The sequence below is a fragment of the Juglans regia genome, chromosome 10 (genome assembly GCF_001411555.2).
Source record: "Juglans regia cultivar Chandler chromosome 10, Walnut 2.0, whole genome shotgun sequence".
NCBI lineage: Eukaryota > Viridiplantae > Streptophyta > Magnoliopsida > Fagales > Juglandaceae > Juglans > Juglans regia.
In genome coordinates, this window is record NC_049910.1 from 35748324 (window position 1) to 35772293 (window position 23970).

General features: G+C 36.3%; 1 protein-coding gene across 1 annotated transcript; it reads right to left on the reverse strand.

The window, feature by feature from the left end:
- Positions 1 to 19765: 19765 nt before the first annotated feature.
- LOC108994449 (hyoscyamine 6-dioxygenase-like) lies at positions 19766 to 23569 on the reverse strand. The gene is made up of 5 exons (XM_018969673.2): positions 23417 to 23569; positions 21363 to 21579; positions 20804 to 21057; positions 20336 to 20654; positions 19766 to 20061 (listed from the first exon to the last, which is right to left on the reverse strand). The coding sequence occupies exons 2-5, from the start codon at positions 21558 to 21560 to the stop codon at positions 19813 to 19815; spliced, it is 1020 nt and encodes a 339-aa protein (XP_018825218.1). The 5' UTR covers positions 21561 to 21579; positions 23417 to 23569; the 3' UTR covers positions 19766 to 19812.
- Between the last annotated feature and the right edge of the window lie 401 nt (positions 23570 to 23970).

The following is a 23970-nucleotide window of genomic DNA, read 5'->3' on the forward strand; positions in this document are numbered from 1 at the left end:
AAATTGTCTTCTTTTGTAACTTCTTTTCTACATATGATTGATTTCCTATCTAAAAAGAAGGTGGTCTTCTATTTCTACCACAACCATATCCTATATTTTTTTTACTTCTTCCTACCACCCGTTCACTACTCCCTTTATTTCTTTTAATTTTCTTTAACTTAATGGTTAAAAAAGTGACTATTGGTGAAGTTGTATATTTTTTTAAAATTTTTTCTTAATGATTAAAGATGTTAAAAAAATACTTAAAAGAAAATAATAAAAAAAAATAAAAGTTTCAAGTACACTTATAAGGAGTAATAAATAGGTAGTAGGAGGTAGTAAGCCTATCATTGTCCAATAATATAATATACAATTTTCAGCATGAATTGGAATTCATTTTTGGGCAATTTCGAGCTGGCTGCCATTTGAGAGATGATAATTTCTCATTGAGAATATATAATATCTATCATTTAAAAAAAAAAACACTATGTATTCATAATTTAGTAGAGAGAACCTTATTGATACAGAAAAATTAACATTTTGGCATCCTGAAAAATCAAAATTGATAAATTCTCCATAATAAAATTCAGAGGCTCAAATGATGACAGGCTACGCACAAACTTCCGACGCCTCAAAAGAGCAAGAAACCACCCTCACCATTTCAACGATAATGAGTACAAGAAAGTAACCTTTGGCAATGTGATAGAGAATGTAGTAGATTGGTTTATAAAGAACGCGCGTATATATCTAACTTGTGCTGGATTGCTTTTGACCGACAGGATTACCAATTTGCTAGCTAGCTCTTGGAAGAGACATCCGTGTTAAGGCAATGACAAGGCCTTTATGGGAAGATCCTTTGATGATGCCCTTTTTCTTTAGCTGTTCAAGAAGTCGGCGGCCTTCTCGGAGTTCATCTTCTGCACTTGAGCCATGGTTTTCCCATGCATCATTTACTCGCTGCTCGAATTCTATTGCTAGCTAGAGCATAGTTATGCACAAAACAGGAGATAACTTTAATATTGTATGTAGTCACTCGTAATATTGTTAGTGAGAAAGACCCATTCTTCGGCCTGCAACCCAGCTAATTGCTGCATTTAAAATTTACACTTGGTTGAAAAAATAACTCCTTATAGCGAAAACACAAATATATATAACTCCTTCATGCAAAAATGATGTGCTCTTCCTTCTATCATGGGTGTCTTCACATGGGTTGCTCTTTCAAGCACGTTATATTATAAGCATGGATAATGATAAACTTATTACCTCTTACCACCCATTTACCTTAACGTGAAATTGCTACTCATGTAAAACTCATTAGTCTTTGTAAAAATACTTGGTATACGAGTCTGATTGGTGGTAACCTGAATTTTGGGATCCAAGAGACCTGTTTTGATGGTTCTTTCCACTTGATGTGTCCTTCAATTGGCTCTCTGCCACATTCTGTTTGGCACTGGATTGCTCTACGAAGAAAGAATGCTTAACGTCATGCTTGTGCTACATTCACTGGCGGCAATGGATTGTATATTAAGCAAGCTGCAATTATGCTTGTTTGGCATTGATTGATAGCTTATTATGACTTTTGAGAGGTAGCAAAGCGTGTTTGGTCATGATCTTAAAACTCTCTATTTCGTTTCGAATGTGATAATGACTAGATAGATACTATATAGGTACCAGTTGATGTGAACATCATGATAACATTCCAAGTGAAATACAGGTTTTTTTTTTTTGTCATAATAGAGTCTGCTACTTAATAATGTTCTGTTATGATTTTGATCACTTTATTCTGATTTGTTACCTGGGGAAAGAAAATTGAGATATGCTTGCTGCTCCTAATATTGAGCTTTGATTATCAATTTCTGGATGGGTGAGATATATTAAAATCTCAAGCCCATATGAGATCGACCTTTATTTGATGACCAATTCATTCTTGAAGAAGGTATCTCCAAAGAAAACCAACCGACACCAACATGGGAAGGGACCGATCGAACAGTAAAAACGTCTTGCCAAAACTGTTCGAGACTTCAAAGAAAGAAAAAAAAAAAAAACAGATCTTGTGCAATTTACCAAATATATATATATATATATATTTAAAGAGCCGAGGTCACATGTACAAATAGTGACCTCTTATCATATTTATTAAAAAAAACATCACTTATAGCAGAGGAATACCATAAACAATTCATCTAACAAACATCCCAAAAAATTCATAAACAATCCAAACTCACTCACCAACAACCAGACCAAAAAAATCATCTACATCTAATAAAAGGAATGCCAAGTTTATCCATACGAATAAAACCCATGATAGGACCTTCTATGGACGTAACACCTTCAAACTGCAAATTAATCCCTTGCGCCTTGTTTAGCTAAAAAATCTACTACCATATTAGCTTCTCTGAATATATGGCAGAAACGAACATTTAACTCCCCAACAATAGCTAAAATTTCTTCCCAAAAATCTCAAAAAAACCAATACTTACAAACCCCCAAAGTCAACCATCTAACTATTACCGTGGATCAGACTCTACCAAAATGTCTCTCAAACCCAAATGCTTACAAAGCCGAAGTCCATCGAGCAGCGCTCTACATTCAGCGATGGTATTAGTAGCATGTCCATATGAATGAGCAAAACCTGCCACTACTTCACCTTGAGAATTTAGAATCACCCCACCTCTACCTGATTCTCCCAAATTACCACAAGATCCACCATCAACATTCAATTTAACTCTACCTCTTACTAGCGGATGCCAAGAAATCATTTTAAGCTTCTTAGAAGCAACTGGAATAATGGGGCAGGATAAATGTTCCATGACCGACCTCTCATGAGGGCTGGTGGACCGAAACTCCTTCATCTTCCCCGATAGATCTCTAATTACAATTTTAATAGACCGAATAATACCATCGAGATTAAAAACCATACCTTCCATTCTTGTCGCACATCGTGCCCTCCATAACGCCCATGAAATAACAATCGGAAGCACCCCCCGAAGCCATCCCATCTGCGTGGACATAGAAGAATGTTGCCACCAAAAACTCATCATTCCCTTCCAATTTCGAATTCTAGGAACTCTCATTCGGCAAGCCTCCGCAAAAAAATTCTAGATTTTTTAAGCTTCTACACCCCCACATAAAATATGATTCAAAGACTCCAATTGAGGTTTAATACAACACTCACATTTAGATGCAATCGGAATGCCTAACTGTTGAATAATGTTATCGTCTAGAATTGCCTTCCTCTTAGCTCGCCACACAAAGAAAGACCATTTATTTGGCAACCAATTCTTCCATAACCATTTTTTCCAGGGACATATATCTCCATGCCGTCGAATTAAATTCCAAGCAGACTTTGTATTGAACTCTCCATTAATCGATGGCTTCCACACACATCTGTCCAAACCTTGACGTAACACAATGCCTGCATCGCAAACCATTTGCACTACATGTTCCGGAATTAATTCTCGCAGCACTTGAACCTTCGGTCCCATACGCATGAAGACTTCCGCCACCTGCAAATTCAAATTACCAACAACGGAGAGGTAAGTAATTAATGGTCTATCCCCTACCCAATTGTCCATTCAGAAATTCACATGACCCTCTCCAATGATCCATCGTGAGTTATTTAACACTTGAGGCATGAGCTCCATTATTCCTCTCCAAAAACGAGACCCTTTGTTAAGATGCATAACTGAGTATATATGAGAGTTTCCAACATACTTCATATTGAAAAATTGCGACCACATCGACTTCTCATTGATTAACTTCCATGCAAATTTCATAAGTAAAGAAACTTGAACATCACGTAAATCCCGAATACCCAGCCCCCCTCATCCACTGGCATACAAATTTTACTGCAAGAAATCCATTTCCTCTTTTTATGTTCCTCTGATGAATCCCATAAAAAATTTGAGAAAATCCTCTTAATCCTTGAGATTACACCTTTTGAAAAATTTAAAATCGAGAGCATGTGTATAGGCATACTATTCAAAACATGTTTGATAAGAACAATTTTACCTCCAAATGAGAGAATCTTACTCTTCCACCCCGCTAACGTCTTTTGAATTTTTATCAACAGCGGATCAAAAGTCTGAATAGTCATTGTTCCCACAATTAATGGAACACCCAAATACATACATGGCCAATTACCTATCTTGAAGTCCGATATACTCAAAAGCTCATTTTTCCGGCCAGCCGCAATAGAGGATGAAAAATACATTGATGACTTACTCGAATTAATCGATTGGCCAGACATCCCTTCATACCGTCGCAAAACTCCCATAAGATTCCGAATAGAGGACTTATCTCCATTAGCAAAAATCAGAATGTCATCCGCGTATAAAAGATGAGAAATCAGAGTTCCTCCACCAAGATAAAAAGGCTTAATACGACCCCGAGTAAATTCTTTATGAAGCATCCGAGAGAGAATCTCCTGCGTCAAAATAAATAAATAAGGAGATAATTGATCTCCTTGACGTAATCCTCGAGACGACTTAAAAAATCATTTGGCACAACCATTCAGCATCACTGAATAATAAGGGGAGGAAACAACATTGACTACAATATTACGCCAATTTTCAGAGAATCCCAAGCGTCGAATAATCTCTAAAAGAAAATTCCAATTGACCTTATCATACGCTTTGGCCATATCAATTTTTAACAAAACATTGCCCCCCATACCTACCTATTCACACCTCGGACCAATTCCTGAGCCAATGAGATATTTTAAAAAATGCTTCTCCCTGGAATGAATGCAGCCTGCTCAGGAGAGATAATTCTATCCAGTATCAGCGCAAGTCGAAAGACCATGATCTTTGTCATGATTTTATAACCAACCGAGTACAAGGTTATCGGATGAAACTGACCAAATCTCAAAGGCTCATCAACCATTGGAAGGAGGACTAAATTTGTAGCCCCAAAGAAAGTTGAAAATGGTTGTCCTGCAAAAAAATTCCCAGCAATCTCTAACAAATCCTCTTTCACAATGTTCCAAGCCCACATAAAAAAACCTGTCGAGAAACCGTCCAGACCGGGGCTACTGTCAGCCAGTATAGACCACAAAGACCTCTTAACTTCCTCCAACGTTGGTGCAGCACAAAGGGCCTCGTTATCTTCTATGGTAACTATGGGTTGAATTAGCTCCAAGTCTTCCACGCTGCTGTCAGTCACAGATCCCGACAATAAATTCTGGAGAAAAACAATTGCCTCTGCATGTACCGCATCCCTTGTTTCCAACAGCCGTCCATCATCAAGCCTCATTTTGGCTATATGCTGACTCTGTTTCTTAAGCCGCATGGATGCATGAAAAAATCTTGTGTTTGTATTCCCTTCCGCCAACCACTTAATACGTGATTTTTGGCAAGCCATCACTTCCTCTCTACGAACCCACTGTAAATGCGTCTACTTACAATGCAACCATTCGTTTTCAACCTGAGCCGAATAAGAATTAGAAAGCAGACCCTCCAATTCTGACATACGTTCCTCTACTTTTTTCAACTCCACCTCCACCCGACCGAACTCCTCCCTATTCCACTTCCTTAAAACATGCTTCAACCGTTTCAATCTCGTACTGATACGAACCATGGCACAACCTCCAATTCGATCAGCCCATACCTCTTGTACTAACGGAAGGAAACTATCGTGGGAGCCCCACATACGAAGAAACTTAAAAGGCCGTAAAATGCACACCCTTTCTTTATTTAGCTGCACCAACAATCGCGCATGATTCGAAGTATTCCTTGGCAGATACGAGAACGTAACATCGGAAAAATAATTAGTAAAAGCCAAATTTACCAAAATTCGATCCAATCGAGCCCAAATTATTTTAACCCCTCGCCTACCATTACACCACGACAATCGATTACCTTCACAAGGCAAATCCACCAACCTGCACTCATGTATACAATCATTAAACTCCCTTTTTGCCCGAGTGGCGGCCTGTAGAAGACCACCCACCTTTTCACTATCGTCTCGAATAATATTAAAATCCCCTCCAATGAACCACGGAAGTCCGTACGAATTTTGAGCCTTAAGAAACTCCCATAACTCCAATCTTTTACTCCAAAAACAACTAGCATAAACAAAAGTTGCAAGTACGCGACAGTTGTTATAAATAAACCAACCACTAATAGCTTGATCCGACAAAGAAATCAATTCAAACTCAATCTCAGCAGCCCAAAAAATCCAAATTTTTCCACCCACCTCAGCATTATTCAAGCAGAAAGGTAATTTCATCCAACGTGCCCATTTACTGCACTTATTAGAATGTAGGAAAGGTTCAAAAATGGCCACCACAGAAGGTCGACTTTATTCAAAATACGTCGAAATCTACTCTTCGACGAAAGAATTCTCCTAATATTCCATGTAAGAATCTGCATCAACAAAATTAAAGAAATTTTTTGGAGCGAGTACGACGCTCCAATGCCACAATCGACTTTTCCTTTCGAATACCTTTCACTTTTCTTAGCGGAACATGCATGTCGGGATCAGATTCGAAAGATTTTGCCACTAACTCATTCAACTCTTCCTCAAAGTCGCCCTCAGACCCAGCCTGGGACCTCACCTCCACGTCAACTAGATCTTCCCCACCCAAAAACTCCTTTTCACCAGCAAGAGTCTTAATTTCCCCTTCCTCTAAGAGTAACGTTTTTGACGAATCCTCACTCTTGAATTCCTCAAATACATTCCCATCTGTCGATACATACCAAACACCCGAGACCCCTCCCTTATTCCCCTCCTTTCGTGCCCGTATGGATTCAAGGATGCCTTTACGTCTAGATTTTGAAGTTTCCCCTACCACCTTGTCTGATACATTCCTATTTCCCACTACCTTCTAGATGTTTGTCGCAGCCTTCTTCTTTCCGTCCCCCTTCACTAACCCGTTAGATGTTATTTCCTTCCCCTCTGCATGAAATGCACGCTTGGAACAACGACTTTCAACATGTACCTGTCGTCTACATAAAACACAATACGCTAGACTGGATTTGAAAATGACCTCCTGAAAATGACTTGTCGCAAGACCCGGGGGTCCCAACCAAAAAGATTTACGTAGAGGCTATGATACATCGACTTTAACACAAATTCTTGCAGCCTCTGGCCGAGTTACACATGCCGTAGCGTTATCCCTCTTAAGAAATCTTCCTATACCATTCCCCATACTCCGTAACATTGATTCCTGAAAATAATTAGGGGGCAAACTCGGTAAAGTAATCCAAATAGGAACCCATGGGGAATCCTCGTCTTCAACAAAATCCGTAGTCCATTGAAAAACTTGAAACGAGCTTCCCTGTATCTTGAAATTCCCTCTCGCCATCACACTAATAAAATCTTCCTCTTGTGACATCCGAACCAACACATTCCGGGGGTTCCGCAATTGCCCAATTATCGACATCGATTTCAAACCCCACCGATTCTTGATAAAAGCCCGAATATTATCTAGAGAAGGTCGTCGAAGAAGGAATTTCAACACCATCGAGAATCGAAAAGGCTCTGTAAATTGCTGGATCTCCACTTTCGAAAACATGAAAAACATAGTTCTATCTTGAAACTGAGGCTCCCGGAGGGGTAGAGACACCTCAGGCAGAAACTGAGGCTTCGTAGCCACCATATCCACAAATGAAACACCTATGCCATGCGCACGCTCAGTGCGCTGTTGCACTCCAGACGTCCTCCCCTGGACAGCGATTCCTACAGCCTCCAGCCCTGCCTTAGGAGGTAGGCCAGCGGCTCTAGCCATAGGGAATCTTAATCGCCTCCAAAATAGAGAGAAAAAGAAAACCTACGCCACGTGAATCTTTAATTGAATTGTACATATATAAAAAGATTGTTTGCACCTATAAGGTGTTGAACCTTAGACCTTGAGGGGAATGATATCTCAAGACTCACCACTTAGGCCTTCACCACTTGGGTTTTATTGTAAACAAATCAAAGGGATCGGATTATATTTAGCTACATTAGTTTGTGAACTTTACATCTGCCATGTCTTTTTATGAACATAACATGATTCCTCTAATCTATATGGTAGTCTAGGATCAGGCATTTAGAGTTATAAATGACTGAAAGTACCAGCTGACACTCTTTTAACCATTTTTTCTTTAAATTGTATGATGGTGTTTGTTAGTGAAAATGTTGAAATGTAAATCATTTGCATTTAGGCTCGTTTGGACATGAATTGGAGTATCTCATAATTTTGTGAATAATAGTGAACTGTCTTGAGTTAAGATATTTTATTAGATTTTAGGAGAAAAGAGAGAAAAAATTGAATAAAACAACATAAAATTAAAAAATTATTTTAAATATATATTTTTTATTTTCAAGTTTGTAAAAGTTATATTGATTTTTGTGTTTTAAGTTTTTGAAAATTGTAATGTTTAGGAAAGATTAGAAGAAAAAGTTTAAAATTTGAAATTGAAAATTGTCTGTGTTTGAGTGATGTTTGAGAATGAAATTATGAATGTTTTAAAGTACTGATTAGTGTGGACTTAAATGTGTAGTAATTAAATATAGCATACGCATGGATATGTTAATGAGACTTTTTACGTACAAGTATTCACACTATTGATTTGTCATAGTATGATAAAAATATAATTTTTCTTAAAATTTTAGAATTATATAAAAATGTTGAGATTCCTCGTCCACCCCATCTAGTTGAAAGCAACGGAAGTTGGCTGGGTTAAGAGTTTCAAAGAGCGCAAAAGATTGAAAACAGAGTCAGTCTCATACTAAAAATCAAAGATTCAAAAGCTACCTCTCTTTGTCCATTTCTATCTCCTCTCCATTATGACTGAGTCAAAGTCTTCTGGTCAAAAAATCAGTGTTTTAAATTTCGTACCATATCGGCTGGTACGATCGAAATTTTTCGTTTCGGCCGTCCGGCCGGTATAGGTACTATATCTGTTCCGTACCTGCTAAAATACCGGCCGGTACCGGCCATACCAGACTAAATTTCGGCCTGTACCGGTCGATATTTCAGCCTCTGTGTTTTTTTTTTTTTCAAACTACAAATTTATTTTTTAACCCCTAATTCAAACTAGACTATTTATAATTTTTATATATATGTATTTTTATATAATTTATTTATATATAGACTATTATTTTGGAATATAATTTTTATATATATTTATATATATAATTTATTTATATATCGACTATCCCGAAATGCTATCCCGAAACGGTATTCAAAACATTGAAAAATATGCAACCGTGATTACTACCAGCTATAACGACATGTCATTAATAAGGATCGTTAATTTGGAAATGGCATCCATATGTCGTTAATTTGGAAATGGCGTCAGGCCATATGAAGTTTACAAGCTGAGTTTAAATAGTTAGGAAAAAATAAAAAGTTATAATTATTGCTTAAAATATAAGATACCCAATAAAATAAGTATCTTGTCAAAATCTCGACGAAATCCAAAATAAAAATCGTTCTTAAATATAAACATTACTATAAAAGAAAAATAATTTAAAGTGAAAAAATAACTAAAAAGTGATGATTTAGAGGGAAAATGACTAATTTTGGGGTTGAAAAGGTGACCACCAGGCACCAAGCAAAGCTGGAGACCATGACGTGCGCACCGAAGAGAACTTTCAGAATTAGAGTCATATGCATGATTCTAACACTCGTAACCAGGAGTTTTGTGTTGTCTAGTTGACTTTCGAAGTGAAGGAAAATGATTATTATCTTGAGGTGAAGGAACATTTGAATTTTCTGGAATAGATGAGGAAGTTGATGGAAGATTTTGATGTATGAAAGTTGAAAAATTATGAGGCATGGAAAAAGAATCAGATTCTGAAATGAAATTGGTCAAAACAACATCAGATAGTAAGGAAGTTGAAGATTGATAAATCTGATTTTGGAGTGGGAGTATAGATTCATGAACCATGACATATCGGAATATAGATTCATGAAATATGACATCTCGGGATACAAAAAATATTTGAGAATCTAAATCAAATAATTTCTATCCCTTTGTTCCAAAAGAATAGCCTACAAAAATACATTTTCTTGCCCTTGGAGAAAATTTGGATCTATCTTGAGTTAAAGTAGATGTATAACACAAATAGCCAAAAACCTTTAGATGACTATATGCAGGAACATTTCCATACAGAATCTGATGTGGTGATTTGTCACCTAGAATGTGTGAAGGAATAAGGTTGATTATGTGAGTTAATGTTAAAACACACTCACCCCATAATTTCAAAAGAATATTAGATTGAAATCTTAAGGCTCTTGCTACATTAAGAAGATGTTAATGCTTTCTCTCAACAATTGAGTTTTGTTGAGGAGTTTCAACACAATAAATTTGATGAATGATACCTTTATAAGACTAAAAATCCTTTATATTGAATTCTAAACCATTGTCAGTCCTTACACATTGTATTTTTGTTTGAAAGTGTGTAAGGATTAGATTATAATGGATTTCACTTCTGATTTGGATTTCATTAGATACACCTAAGTTGATCTTGAGTGATCATCAATAATGGTTAGAAAATATCTAAAACCATCATGGGTAGGTATTGAAAAGGGATCCCATATATCACGGTGAATCAAATGGAAAGAAGAAGTAGATTTATATGAGTGGATTGGAAAAGATAGATGTTTCTGTTTTGTCAAAGGGCATGCAGTACAAAAATTATCATGTACAATCTTATTCTGAGAAACAATGTTTGGAATGGATTTAGCAAGAACAAGTAGTCTAGACGATGATGGATGGCCGAACCTATTATGCCAAATTATAAAACTTGAATCAAATACTGAGTTGACACTTGGTAAAACAATGGAATTATTGATTGCACTCACTGATGGTTGTTGCAGAACATATAACCTAGCTGCTCTTCTACCCTTCCTAATCATCTTCCATGAGGTAAGGCCCTGAATATAACAAACATCAGGCATGAAAATGAAACAACAATTCTGATTAGAAGTTAGCTTAGTAACTGAAAGAAGATTATATGAGAAACTTGGTACACATAATACATCTTTCAATACTAGGCTATTAGATAATTGTACAGTCCCAAGATGCGTGACTGTAACATTTTCTCCATTTGGGAGTTTAACAAAGGTGTTTAGGATTCGTGTGATTGTAGTAAAAAGCTTGACTGAATGTATAATATGGTCTGTGGAACCTGTATTTATGATCTAGGTGTTTGAAAAAGAATATGGAGATTCAATTTTGTTTGGTGAGAAACTTGAAAGGCATGCTGATGTGTTGTTATTTGAAGGAAAAACAGTTTTGCCTGAAAAAGTAGGTAATGCATTTGGGTTAGAGGAAACATTGGCTGCTTGATGGATGGTATTTTGATCAGATGGTTGTGGGCAAGTAGCTATTGATATTCTTCTAGAGAGAAAGACCCAGAATTTTGATCAAAGGGTGTACTCGCAGGTTGAGCCATTATTTGGTTTGCTAATGAAACTCTTCCCTTTTGCTTGAAGTTTGGAGGGTACCCATGCAGTTTATAACATTTATCCACCGTGTGATTTTTCATACCACAATGAGTACATAAAACCTTTATATATTGCTGCTTTCCAAGATTTGGTCTTGCATTATCAACCTTTTTATTCATAAAAATTGCTGATTCCACTCTAGATCTAATCATAGACCCAACTTCCCTCTGTTTCTCCTCTTGAATTACTAAAGCAAAAACCTTAGTAATTGGTGGCAATGATTCTATCAATAAAATTTTCCCTCTGATATGAGAGAATTCCTCATTTAAACCCATAAGAAACATGATAATGTTTTGACGTTGTTGATACTCCACAAGCATGTGTGTAGCACCACAAGTACAGTTTCTATATGCTCCACATGTGCAATTAGGTATTTGATTATAATTCAACAACTCATCCCACAAACGTTTGAATTTTTGATAGTATATACTCACTGAATTTTGATCTTGCGTCAAAGAAGAAAGTTCTTTCTGCAATTGGAAGATTCTTGGTCCATTACCTTGGCAGAATTGATCTCGTAAGTCCTTCCACATCTCTTTGGTTGTTTTCGCATGAATGATCGTCTCTCCAATTTCTTTTGATATGGAATTTAAGATCCACGAAAGCACCATGCTATTACAGGGATCCCACATAACATATAATGGATCTGTGTTGGTTGGCTGAACAACTGCTCCATTTATGAAACCGATCTTATTCTTGGCCTTCAAAGCCATCTCCATCGATCTACACTAGTTATGATAATCGTCTCCCGTAAGCACCTTAGACACCAACATGGATCCAGGCGAATCTCCATTTTGTAAATGGTAAGGATTTGAATAATCAACATTCAACGATATAGAGGCCATTGAAGCCATTCGCAGTAGACAAGATCTATTTTACAAAGGAACCCTAAAGTATCATCTCTGATACCATGAAGCAAATTGAGCAAATCTTGGAAAGGTTGGAAGAAAAAGTCTCTAATTCATAGTAAAGGGGTTTGGGGGTTTGATGTGACACCTCCGATGCCTAAGTTAGCCAAGAGTAATATGATTTCTCTAACCAAATATTCAGATGATCTCATAATCTTACCTGAACCCTAAAAATAGAGCTTTGTAACTTTTTCAAATAATATTCGATAACCATCCCGCCTGTTATTTGAAATTCAAGCCTTAAGGATATTAGGGCTTATCGTATTTCCAAATGAGCCGATCACCCTTTCATCCTGAAATACCCGGGCAGTTAGTGGTCTGGCTCTATTCACTTTGCTTATTGGACCATGCCATGGCCCAAGCCCAAGATAATACCTAGAGGGCCCTTAGAAGTGGATTAAGCCCCTTCCAAGACTCTGGATTTGAATTGGCTGCTTATTAAGAAGGCTACATCTGGCTCTTACAATCGAAGGGTTGTGAGAGTCATATAAGCTTCTATTTTACAGTGGTCCTCAGATCCAACCATCCTTGAAGAAGTTTATATAATCTAGGAAAATTTAATAATAGATAAAAATATATGTTGAAAGACACATCTTAAATGTCCAAATTTAGCTCCATATATATGTATATATATACACATGTGTGTATATATATATATATATATATATATATATATATATATGTATAAGATATGTTTATCAACACAACCTTACTTTTTTGACTAGATGTAGAACTTAATAAGGTGTATGATTTATTTTTGTACTCTTTTTTTCTTTTTCTTGCTTTAACATATCGATATTCCATTTTGTCATGCTGGTTCTCTTCTAAGAACGTTGAAGTATGGGGGTATAATACTCATGATAATAATCTTCTCTAATGCTAAAGGTATCATAGCTCATAAAAAGGTTAGCGAGTAGATATCCTTATTCATTGAAACTCAACCAGGAAACTTCAACTTTTAAGGATTTGTAGTCTGGTAGTTCTGTATGACTATAGAGTAAATGATGGAGAAAATTTTTAAATTCTGCATAGAACTGAGGCCAGTGGTTTACTGTAAGAGTTTTTCTATACATCCACCCACACTACGAAGTTTACTGTAAGGCTTTACTGAGGCCAGTGGTTTACTGTAAGAATTTGCTGCAAAAATTGTATTTTTGCCTTAAATAAGATTTGATTGTTGTATATTTCTTTCTTTAATACATTTACATTTTGTATTATATGCAACGTGAGTGTGCAACTCTCTATTGTCTTATGCATGCATTTGAGCCCATTTTTATTGTTTGTTTGCCTTCTTTAATTCTGAATGATTCATTGTACCTCTTACTGCCATCATGCTCAGTCTTCACCTGGTACACCTACTTGTTGTGCAATATCTTCTTCCATGATGGAAGTTCTGTCAACTCCCTCAGCTCTGATAGCTTGCCTTTAGACAATAGTTCTTTCATACCCTTCTGACTCATATGGCCAAGCCTACAATGCCACAGATTTACTGTGCTCTTTGTAACGGTAGTAGCAATAATGTTATTCAAACTAGTAGTCATATACATATTACCAGTTTTCTTACCCCGAGCCAATACCAATGCCCCTTTGGTAACTTTTTAGGTGCTATCTGAGAACACTACTAAATGACCACAATCATCAAACTGCCCAATAGAGATGAAGTTCTTCTTCAACTTAGGAATCTATTTGACCTTTTACAAGATCCACTTGTTCTTGTTAGGGAGTGCAATATCAATGTCTCCCATTCCCACCATGTTCAATGTTCCTCCATCAGCCAAGTACACCTTCCCAAAATCACCAGCAACATAGTTCTGCATTATCTCCCGAAGGGAAGATGTATGAAACAAAGCCCCTGAATCTAGTATCCAGTCATCAATTGGACTGTGAACTGCGAGCAATAGTACATCCTGTACTTCTTCAATAACCACATTAGCACTATCATTCTCCATCTTCTTTGGATTTTTACAGTTTTTCTTTATGTGAACCACCTTGCCACAATTCCAGCAAGTTACCTACTGCTTAGGCCTTGACTTGCTGTCCCTCATGTTCTTTGATTTTGATCTACCTCTGTTCGATTTCCTATCTTGTGATCTCCCATGAGAATAAATATTTAGTGTTGAACTCGAACCCAAGGTGCCCGGCGGCACTTTTGTGCAAGTGGATGACAACGTGGAGGGAGTTGACGACGTGGGGTGGCTCGTTGGTGGGGAAAATAATTCCCCTGTTTTCGTGTGGTGCAATCAGAGGCTTTTGTGTGATGACCAACGGTGGCTCCACTTGTGGGCTCATGGCTGGGTTACGATGGTGGCACCATGAGTGGTTAAGAAGAAGGTTGGTAGTGAGGTTTGGGCAGGGTGGTTCCGTGCGGTGGACGCACACGGGATTGGGCTTTTGTGAAGTGGCTCTTGGTTGTTGGTCCCTTGTTGTACGATTTGTGTGCTTGGCATCTCGCTACCCGTGGTGGTGATCGTCCTCTGCTGGCCGTGGGTGGTGCACTACAGAAGTGCACAGTGGGGGTGGGGGGGAGAACGATGTAGTTGTGGATGGAGGTGTGGAGAAGCTGTTGAGCTGCAGAGGAGTATGGGTCAACAGTAACATGGGCTGGCAACTTGTGGAGGTGTAGTAGGCTAGGCCTTGGGCAGTGGCAGGCGGCAGCTAACTGGAGGTGTTGCTTCACTGAAACTCAGGTGGCGGCAACCCTAACTTAGGTTGAAGATGATTTACGTGTAGGGTGTGTGTAAGTGAAGTGTGTAGCGTGTGTGTATATATATATATATATATATATATATATATATATATATAGTAGCTAAAAACCGTAGTGAAAAAGGAGATGTGCATGGCATGGGGTCTGATTCTTGGTTCTCATGGGCTTGGGCTTTTTGACTCATTCCAAAGTATTGAGCCCACATCTTGGATAGTGTATGGAATTATAAATGGGCTGGACTAGTTAGCGTGGTCCTAATCATCTCTTTGGTTTAACAGTATTTCCATGGGTCGGTTATTTAAACAACACTAATGGGCCTCAACTCAACTTCTACAATAATCCAACTTGTCACACAAATTTTTCGGCCCATAACTAAATAAAAAAAAATTCCACCTGATCCATAAAATATCAAAAGATTTTAACCTAATTATCAAGCCCAATAAAAAATTTAAACCCATGGCCTATCCCCAAAAATTAATCGTTAACCTCAAATGGATTTTTCATACGTATAAACTCAAAACAAACTTTAGAATGCGGGTTTGGTGCTGGGTCTAGGTGTTACATTGGGCTTACTATAAATGAGTGGAAGATGATAATTTAAACATTTTTGAGACTGTCAAGAATAGATAGGATTGATATTATTTGATTGGTTATCTGATTTTTTGAGTTAAAAGGCATTGAAGTCTATTTGGTGAAATAATGTAACACAATATGGGCACACAAAAAAATCACTAGAATCACTCAAAAACTAACACAAAACCAAGATAAAAAAAATAACACACAATCAGACACTATAATTATCATCCTCATTTTTCATCTCTACACTCGATCAATAAACACAACATTAAGTTGGTTAAGTAAACATTCTGTCAAACACAATATGGCCACAAAAAAAATCACTAGAATCACTCAAAAATTAACACAAAACCAAGATAAAAATAAATAAAAATAAATAACACTAAATCAGACACTATAATCATGATCCTCCCTTTTCATCCCTAGACTCAATCAACAAACACAATATCCATTTGGTGAAGGAAACATTATGTCAAAACACAATATGGGCACAAAAAAAAAAAAAAAAATCACTAGAATCACTAACACAAAACCAAGATAAAAAAATTTCACACAATCAGACTACAATCATTTGTCACCAACGAAAAGTCCAGTGTATAAAAATTAGTCTAAACCATAGTAATTAGCTTACCCTGTCATTGTAATGGGTTACAACTACTAGGGGTTAAACCAGATGATGCTGGCACAGTTCCTCTACCTCAGATTTGGACTTACAAAGAGAGACAGGAGGAACCAAAATAGAGAGGAGCAAGATGAGGGGAAGGCTGTTTTAGTGGAGAGAAATTTTATCAAGAGGGGATGAAGAATGGGAAAATTTGTTGATGACTCCATTTCATTGCTTGACCTGGACATTACATCATGAGGCTGTTTCACTGTAATGGGTTGCTGAGAGGAGCTTCAGTGAGAGAGGGGCATGAGCTTCAACGAGAGGGGCAGCTGAACTTGAGATGTCGGGTGCCAGAGTAGGTGGAACTGGAACTCGAGTTGATCCCCTAGACTAGGTTCTCCAGGTCAGGTGTGTGGTGTAGATTAAGTGGACTGGATGTTAAGTAGATTTTCTACCAGGGCCGCTCTACTCTGGCTTCCATGGAGATGAAAATTTTCTGTTTACTTAAAAGCACCTCTACTCCAAAATTTTCTTTTAAGTTTTTGATGAAATATTTTATGAAAAATTTATGTTAAGTATGTTTACGTTATGATATGTTTCTTACTGAGTAATCAACTCATTTTAGTTGTTTTATGTTTTTAAACCACCCCAGATCAGAATACTTATGAAGCTAAAGCTACAAGATGAGACTTAGTACAGGGCGTGACAGTGGCCTAGATCATCTACAGAGATTTTAAGTTAGGATCTTTACGGCATAGACTTTAAGAAATTTTAATAAATGCTTCCGCGCACACTCATTTATAATCTCAGTATTTTTATTAAAGAATGATTTTATTTATTATGTGGAAGTTTTGTATTTGGCATTACTTTAAGATGAAAATTTTTAAGTCACTGTCAGTACTAGCACTCCAACTCTCGAGAATTTTTAAAAGTGACTTTATTATTAACCGTGGAGAGCAGAGCATTATAGTTTGTATTAGAGCCCAAATTGAAAGATTCTGTAGACTTTTCAAAATAAAACAAAAGAACCATTTTTGCGAAAAAAAAAAATACAAGGAAAAAGGAATTTTGAAAATTTAAAGTGAAAAAAAAAATTAGGCCAAGGTCTCCTCAAGGCATGTCCTACTTTGTAGTAAGTATTTTTAACTTTTACTATTTATTGTGTTAATGAAAATTAAGAATGATAAGTTTTAGATACATGCATGTGAAAATGCACCTACTACGTGTAAGAGTTTTAGCGCATAAGGTAAGGAAGTTTCTAAATATGAGGTTGTAAACCTTTGGTTTCAAGAATCATTATGCATCTTGTTTATGAGGAAATAGTCATATTTTGTAGAGTTTTATTTGAAGAAATTAGGAATGAAGAGTTGTAAGATTTTGGACACGAACTTTGGTGAGACTTAGGTTACGATTTATTGAGGTTATTATTTTAGGTGGAGAATTTTATTATTATTATTTCATGTGTAGAGTTTTATTTATGTAGAGATCATTAGTTACCATTGTATGTGGAGTTAACATAATTGTTAGGTGAATTTATCAATCTCATTGTTAAGGTTGATATTTGTTTAGGCTTGAATTGAATTTTGAGTGTATGATGGTTGACACGTAGCGTGCTAATGTGTGCACCTAAAGGATTAGTGAGGCATCAGACCAAAATATGAGACGATCGAAATTTTTTGAATATTAGGTTTGACCAAATGATTGAGGAGTAAGGAGACATGGAAAGCATGTGGCGGATAAGTATGTAAGTTATTTGAAGTCTAGCAAATTCTGAGGACGAAATTTTTATGAGGGGAGTTTGTAACGACCCAGCCCAATAATTCTAAGTTCGGAATATTGATCATCTTTATTTAGCTTAAATTATATTTAATGGGCCATATTGGATAAGTCCATGAACGATAAATTATTGAGCTTGATTGAGAATTTTAATTAGGTTTAATAATTAGGTTAAATCTCATTTATTATTTATTGAATAAGTTAAACTTCTTTTAGAATTTAAAGATTGGCCATTAAAAATTTATTTCAATTTAAAATCATCATTGATTGAAGTCCCCTATGCAGTCTCAATCACTGCAAATCCTACTTTGAATGAACTACTATCTTATGTTTTTAAATTCAAACTTTCTTCTTGAATTATCACGATTAATTCCAACTCGAACTTGAACTCGTTGGCACCCTCTCCCAAATCTCTTTATAAATATTTCCCTTCCGTGTGTTATTTTGAAAAAAAAAAAATCATAAACCTCCGTAAGTGCAATGGTTGAACCCAAAATACCCAATCCACGACCGCGCATGTCCCACATTGCCTCATTCCTCTCACAACATCCCTCACATTTTCTCTCTCCTTCTAGTTTACGTGATCGATTTCAAGCTGGGAATATTGGATTAACGCTGCAAGGTAGGCAACTTGATCATAAATTAGGATTAACATACATTAGCTAGTAGTAGCACTCTAGCTCTTGAGAATTTTTGAAGTCATGGCCGTCAGTAGTAGCACTCCAGCTCTTGAGAATTTTTAAAATTGACATTATTATTAACCGTGGGGAGTATGGTGTTACAAAAGTAGAAGATAAGAAATGAACAAAAAGAAAAAGAGCAATTCAACTATCACCAACCAAATCGAGTTGGCTCTCATACTAAAGGGGCGGATCCTATATATATATATATATATATATATATATATATATATATATATAAATGTCAAAATAAGGGTCAATTATGAAGATATATATACCATAATAGAGACATGAAATTAACTATGAGAGAGTATAGAGACTAGAGAGCTTTCGGTAATTTATCTCATGAAGATCAGAAAACAAATAATATTAATTGCCATCTGTGGAATATTACTTGGCATTAGATCCCGTCAAAATAACTCACCTTGCCGATCGAGCAACTCCTCCCAAGGATGCATGACGGGCCGAGCAAGCACGTACCTTGTGGCTTGTCCCCCGCGCCTGCTTATTATCGGGCAAGGAGGGGCGAGCAAGTGCATGCCTCACCTCCCTCTTGTGTATATTATATGTTTTGTTTTGCATTTAAGGATCAACATTAACGTTCGTCGAGTCCAAAATTATTGATATATTTTTTTTGTTGCATGCGCTAAATTAATCCTGTATTTTAGTGTTTTCATTTCATTTTCGTTTTCATTTTCACTTAATTATTAGCTAATACTTTTCGGTGCTAGCTTGGGCTAAAAGTCATGCTCATTATTGACTTTTAGGTAATTGTTTTTTTACTACTTGTTACATCGAGTCATTGGAAGTGATGTTGAGATCAAGCTAGCAGTTGAGCACTTTGCTAATTGGCCGTAGTATTGCCACACACACACACACATATATTACACAAAATATATACCTATATAGCAACATTTATAGCTTCATCGGCCTGTTGATGCATGCCATCATTTCCCTCTAATATTCTTAATTAGAAGATTGCACTATTCAAATCTATTTAAAAAAAAAAACAGACTTGTGAGGAAAACTTATATACATACATACATATATATATATATATATATATATATATTAGTTGTCTCCTAGAGCAAACGATCGATAGCATCTTCACGATCCGTTCTCTTGCTTCATGATCAGGAGTACTAATTCACAGAGCTTAAAAATTGCAGCACTGCCTCAGAATTGGCATATCTAGACAAGAAGTTTCTTTGAAATTCTTTAAATCTCATGGATCTGAACAATGGGGGATTGCATGCATTTGTCAGAGCCTTTTCAGGTTCAATAATGATATCATTACAAGGATAAATGAAGAAGGCAACGGATGTTCGAGCAAGACTTGAATTTGTGACTGCTCGATGTTCTGCACCTTTAAGCTTCCCATTGCTTATAATCTACAGCTCAGAGTGAACATTTTCATGCAAATTAATTAAAGCCTTTTACCAAGAAGATTATTATAACAAGCTAATTAATACGAGGCTAGCTTATTATATTAAGCAGTGCTACTATATATAAGACAGTGGCAACACACACTACTAAACATATATCCGCGCGAAATAAATAAAAAATAATAAAAATAAAAAGGAGAAAAACTATCGCCAAGAAGTACTCATGAACGCAAAAAAAAAAAAAAAAGAATAACATAATGATCAGGAGATCAAGACATACCTGTAACACAAGGCCTACGTTAAATACGAAGGCATGAGGAAGAGGTTCAACAGCAATCCATTCACCATCTTTGAAGACTTGAAGCCCATTTTCTTCTTGGAGCAATATGGTAATGAGGCTAGGGTCTATGTGGCTGATTAATCCTAAGGTCAAACTTGGGTCTGGACATGGAGGATAGTGATTCACCAACAGTACAGGATTCCCACTAAGTCCAGTACTGCTGAAATAACTAGCACCAAGTCCTAATCCTTCAGAAAGCAGCTCCAAAACTCTCCCCCCCAGCTTTCTCAATTCTACTACATACTTCCCGACAGCATCCCTTCATGTGTATTAATTGCCAATAGCAAAATGATCAGTTTAATTAGGTATAATTGTAAAAAAAAAAAAAAAAAAACAAAGTCATTAATTGCATGCAGACAGCTTTTAATTGCATGATCAATTAATGATACTGCTTCTTTTATATATAACCTGTATCTAGTTGGCTTTGCAGGCCAAAATTTCATGTGTTCCTCCAAAGGATCATGACAAGGGTGTGTAAGTACATCCCTCCACACGTGAACATCCTCAGTCGTGTAATTTTTACTGCTTCTATAGAAACTGCAGTTTCTACTGGGGTCCTTGGAGCCTTGACTTCTCTTGTCCTTCTCAGGCATGGCATGGAATTCTTTGAAAACAGCCATTGCTTCATCCATTAATACTTTGGGAACTCCGTGATTGATGGCCTGATTAACACATTTTTGGACAGGAAATGTAAACTTTACATGATAAAGATATCGAAACATGCATATATAAAAATGACTACTATTCATTCTTCGATCATTATATCTTTCTTTTCTTTTCTTTTTCCAATTTCATCAGTTCATTGATGAAGACTAGGTTCATATATCCTCGAATCAGTTGTAGATCAGTTCTGTAACTCTTGAGATACATGATGCAAGGAGTTAAAAAATGCTAAAAGATGCTAATAGAAGATAAAAGTAAAAAATAAATAAATAAAGGGAGAGAAAACAATGGGTTCAGTTTGCACCTGGAAAAATCCAAAGTCCTTGGTAGCTTTCATAATATTCAGAATGATTTGGGTTTCATCATGACCCTCAAGATCAACAACTGGAATTGTTTTGCACGAACTAAGAACGAGCTTCCCTGGTCTTTCTTCTGGTGGGCGTACATAAGAGTCAGGTACGAACTGAACGTTTGGCCAGCTTGAAACATGTTCGTGATCCATGGTTTTTGAATCTTGCTCCCTTGGAATAGCAGAAGAGAGTTGCTTTAATGGTAATGTGAAGCGAGGATCGAAGGTTCATAAATGGTTGAACATGGGCGCTACTCATTAATAAAACGATTGCAAGTTTTAGTTTTCATGAAGCCATCTGCATTTAAATATATAGACAGTGGCAACACTACTATGGATCGAAGACGTAGTACTAATTTTCTTGAAGAAATTAGGCTTTAGTTTTCTGGGTAGAATAGATCATGACTATACTCTCGAAACAGAAGACATGCTAAAAAACTCTTGTTTCATTTCAGGAACGTCAAAAGGATTTACCAAAAGTCTGTATTATATATTCTACGTACGTATATATATATATAAGAAGATATTATATATTGAATTGATTGAAGAAGAATACCGACAATCATCGGCACTGGTTTTATTAGTGATTTTAGCTAGGGAAGATTCAAACGCTATGACATGGACCCACGCACATAGAGTAGTGATTAAAGCACTTTCCCCAACCTTTAAACAAGATTATTACATTCAGAATTATGCCCCACATGAAATGGTGCTTTCAGACAAAGATCATGCGTCACTTTAGAACTCAGAGACAACGCGCGTGCATGGTTCTTCAACTGATCATCAAACCACACAATAAGTACATGAGCTGCCAATAGAAAATATCCCAGCCAAGCGGCCAAAGGCACATTCAACCAGAAAACTGAGATCACAGAGGTCAAGTACGGCCATAACAACGCAAAGAGAATATATATTCCAATAGAGAGCCGCCCACATGCAGCCAGCAGGCGCGCAGTGTATAATTAGAAATTGACATTTTCACTCAAATAGCAAGCCATACACAATACCGTCGCGTACGATTAATTAATTAGTGTCACTAATTAATTAATTGTACGTTAACATGCAGCAAGTCAAAGATCAATATTGAATTGAATTGAAGCATTAATAAGTAATAGTTGAGTTTTCATTAATTAATTGTACAGCTTGCAAAGTCAACTCTATACAGGCGCTTAATTATAATTAATTTTCATATTATTTGAATAAAATAACCCAGAAAAAAAATTTAATTTATAAAAAAGCAATACGTACAGCAATATTCTTCAATATATTGATCAAAGATTAATTGTCTCCCAGAGAACTTACTGTTTCTTAATTTTATGAGGACATGATCATCATGATATTCTTGCCAAAGACATATATATATATATAAATTATATTATATACTCTGTCTGATCTTCTTTGCGTTTGATCAGTAGGGCATGTGGATTGCTAATTTTTACAAGAGGCAAGCTTTCGATAATTACGTACTGTACGTTATTTTTTCCCGGCGAGAAAATGGTCGATCAACGGGCCGGGGCCGTAAGTGCATGTTCTTTAATTACCATTTTAGCGACGGGTTAATGTTATCAATGTAGCTTTCGACTAATATATATGTCTAAACCTAGTTCGCTTTGTAGATTAGCATGCAGCAGCAAGCCCAGCTAGGGATCGATGAGAATTAATTTGCAAACCGGTTCATCATCTTGCATTATTAATGTTCCCTAGTACTCAATCAGATCAGGAATTAAGATCAGCTCAACGGTACTTCTATATATGCAGAAGAATATCATGTATAATCTATATGGTTGCATGCAGGTATTGGAATTGCAAAACATCAGAACCAAAACGTACGTTAACGTTCAACACAACGGCTTAAATTTGCAAAATACAACAGCCTCATGATCAGATGCAAGCTTAAGCACTAGTACTACACCAAACTAAAAAAGTACTAGAACCAACTAATTCAAGGAAAATTAGGGAAAAACAAATACCCAAATTATAAGCTAGTTAGCATATATGAAATTACGTACCGGCCTTACGTTGTTAATAATTAGGACATCATGAGTAATACTTGTGTATGTCGTACGTTGCCTGCCTCAAACTTATACAAGCTAAAATGGAGGTGGCCTGCTGCAGTAGGCCGGAGATCATATATTTTGTCAAGGACAGTGTTTTTCCCTTGTTTTCTGCTCTTGATCACTAGTTAATTATCTCGTTGCCTAACCCAAACACACGTATTAATATACAGAGGCCAGATTGGGAAAAAAAATATGGAAGAAGATATTTTGTTTGGAGGTGTCATAACCATATATAACATCATGATGTATATATGGGCATCGATCATAATTATTGCACATATATGTCACGTCGCACGTACGTACGCATCATGATGGCCGGGTTCATTTTCTGCTTGCATGTTGATAGATGTTTAAACAGTAAGATGATAGGATAAAATTTTAGATAAAAATTAAAAGTTAAATAAAATATTATTAAAATATTATTTTTTAATATTATTATTATTTTAAAATTTAAAAAAGTTAAATTAATTATTATATTTTATGTGAAAATTTTGATAAAATTATAA

Bases quoted from the DNA above. Each gene is read 5' to 3' on its own strand.
- LOC108994449 (XM_018969673.2), bottom strand. From the start codon at position 21,560: ATGGATCACGAACATGTTTCAAGCTGGCCAAACGTTCAGTTCGTACCT. The intron at 20,655-20,803 runs GTTATATATAAA...ATACACATGAAG, and splicing joins GCAAAGCCAACTAGATACAG to GGATGCTGTCGGGAAGTATG. The intron at 20,062-20,335 runs GTATGTCTTGAT...TCTGAGCTGTAG, and splicing joins ACGTAGGCCTTGTGTTACAG to ATTATAAGCAATGGGAAGCT.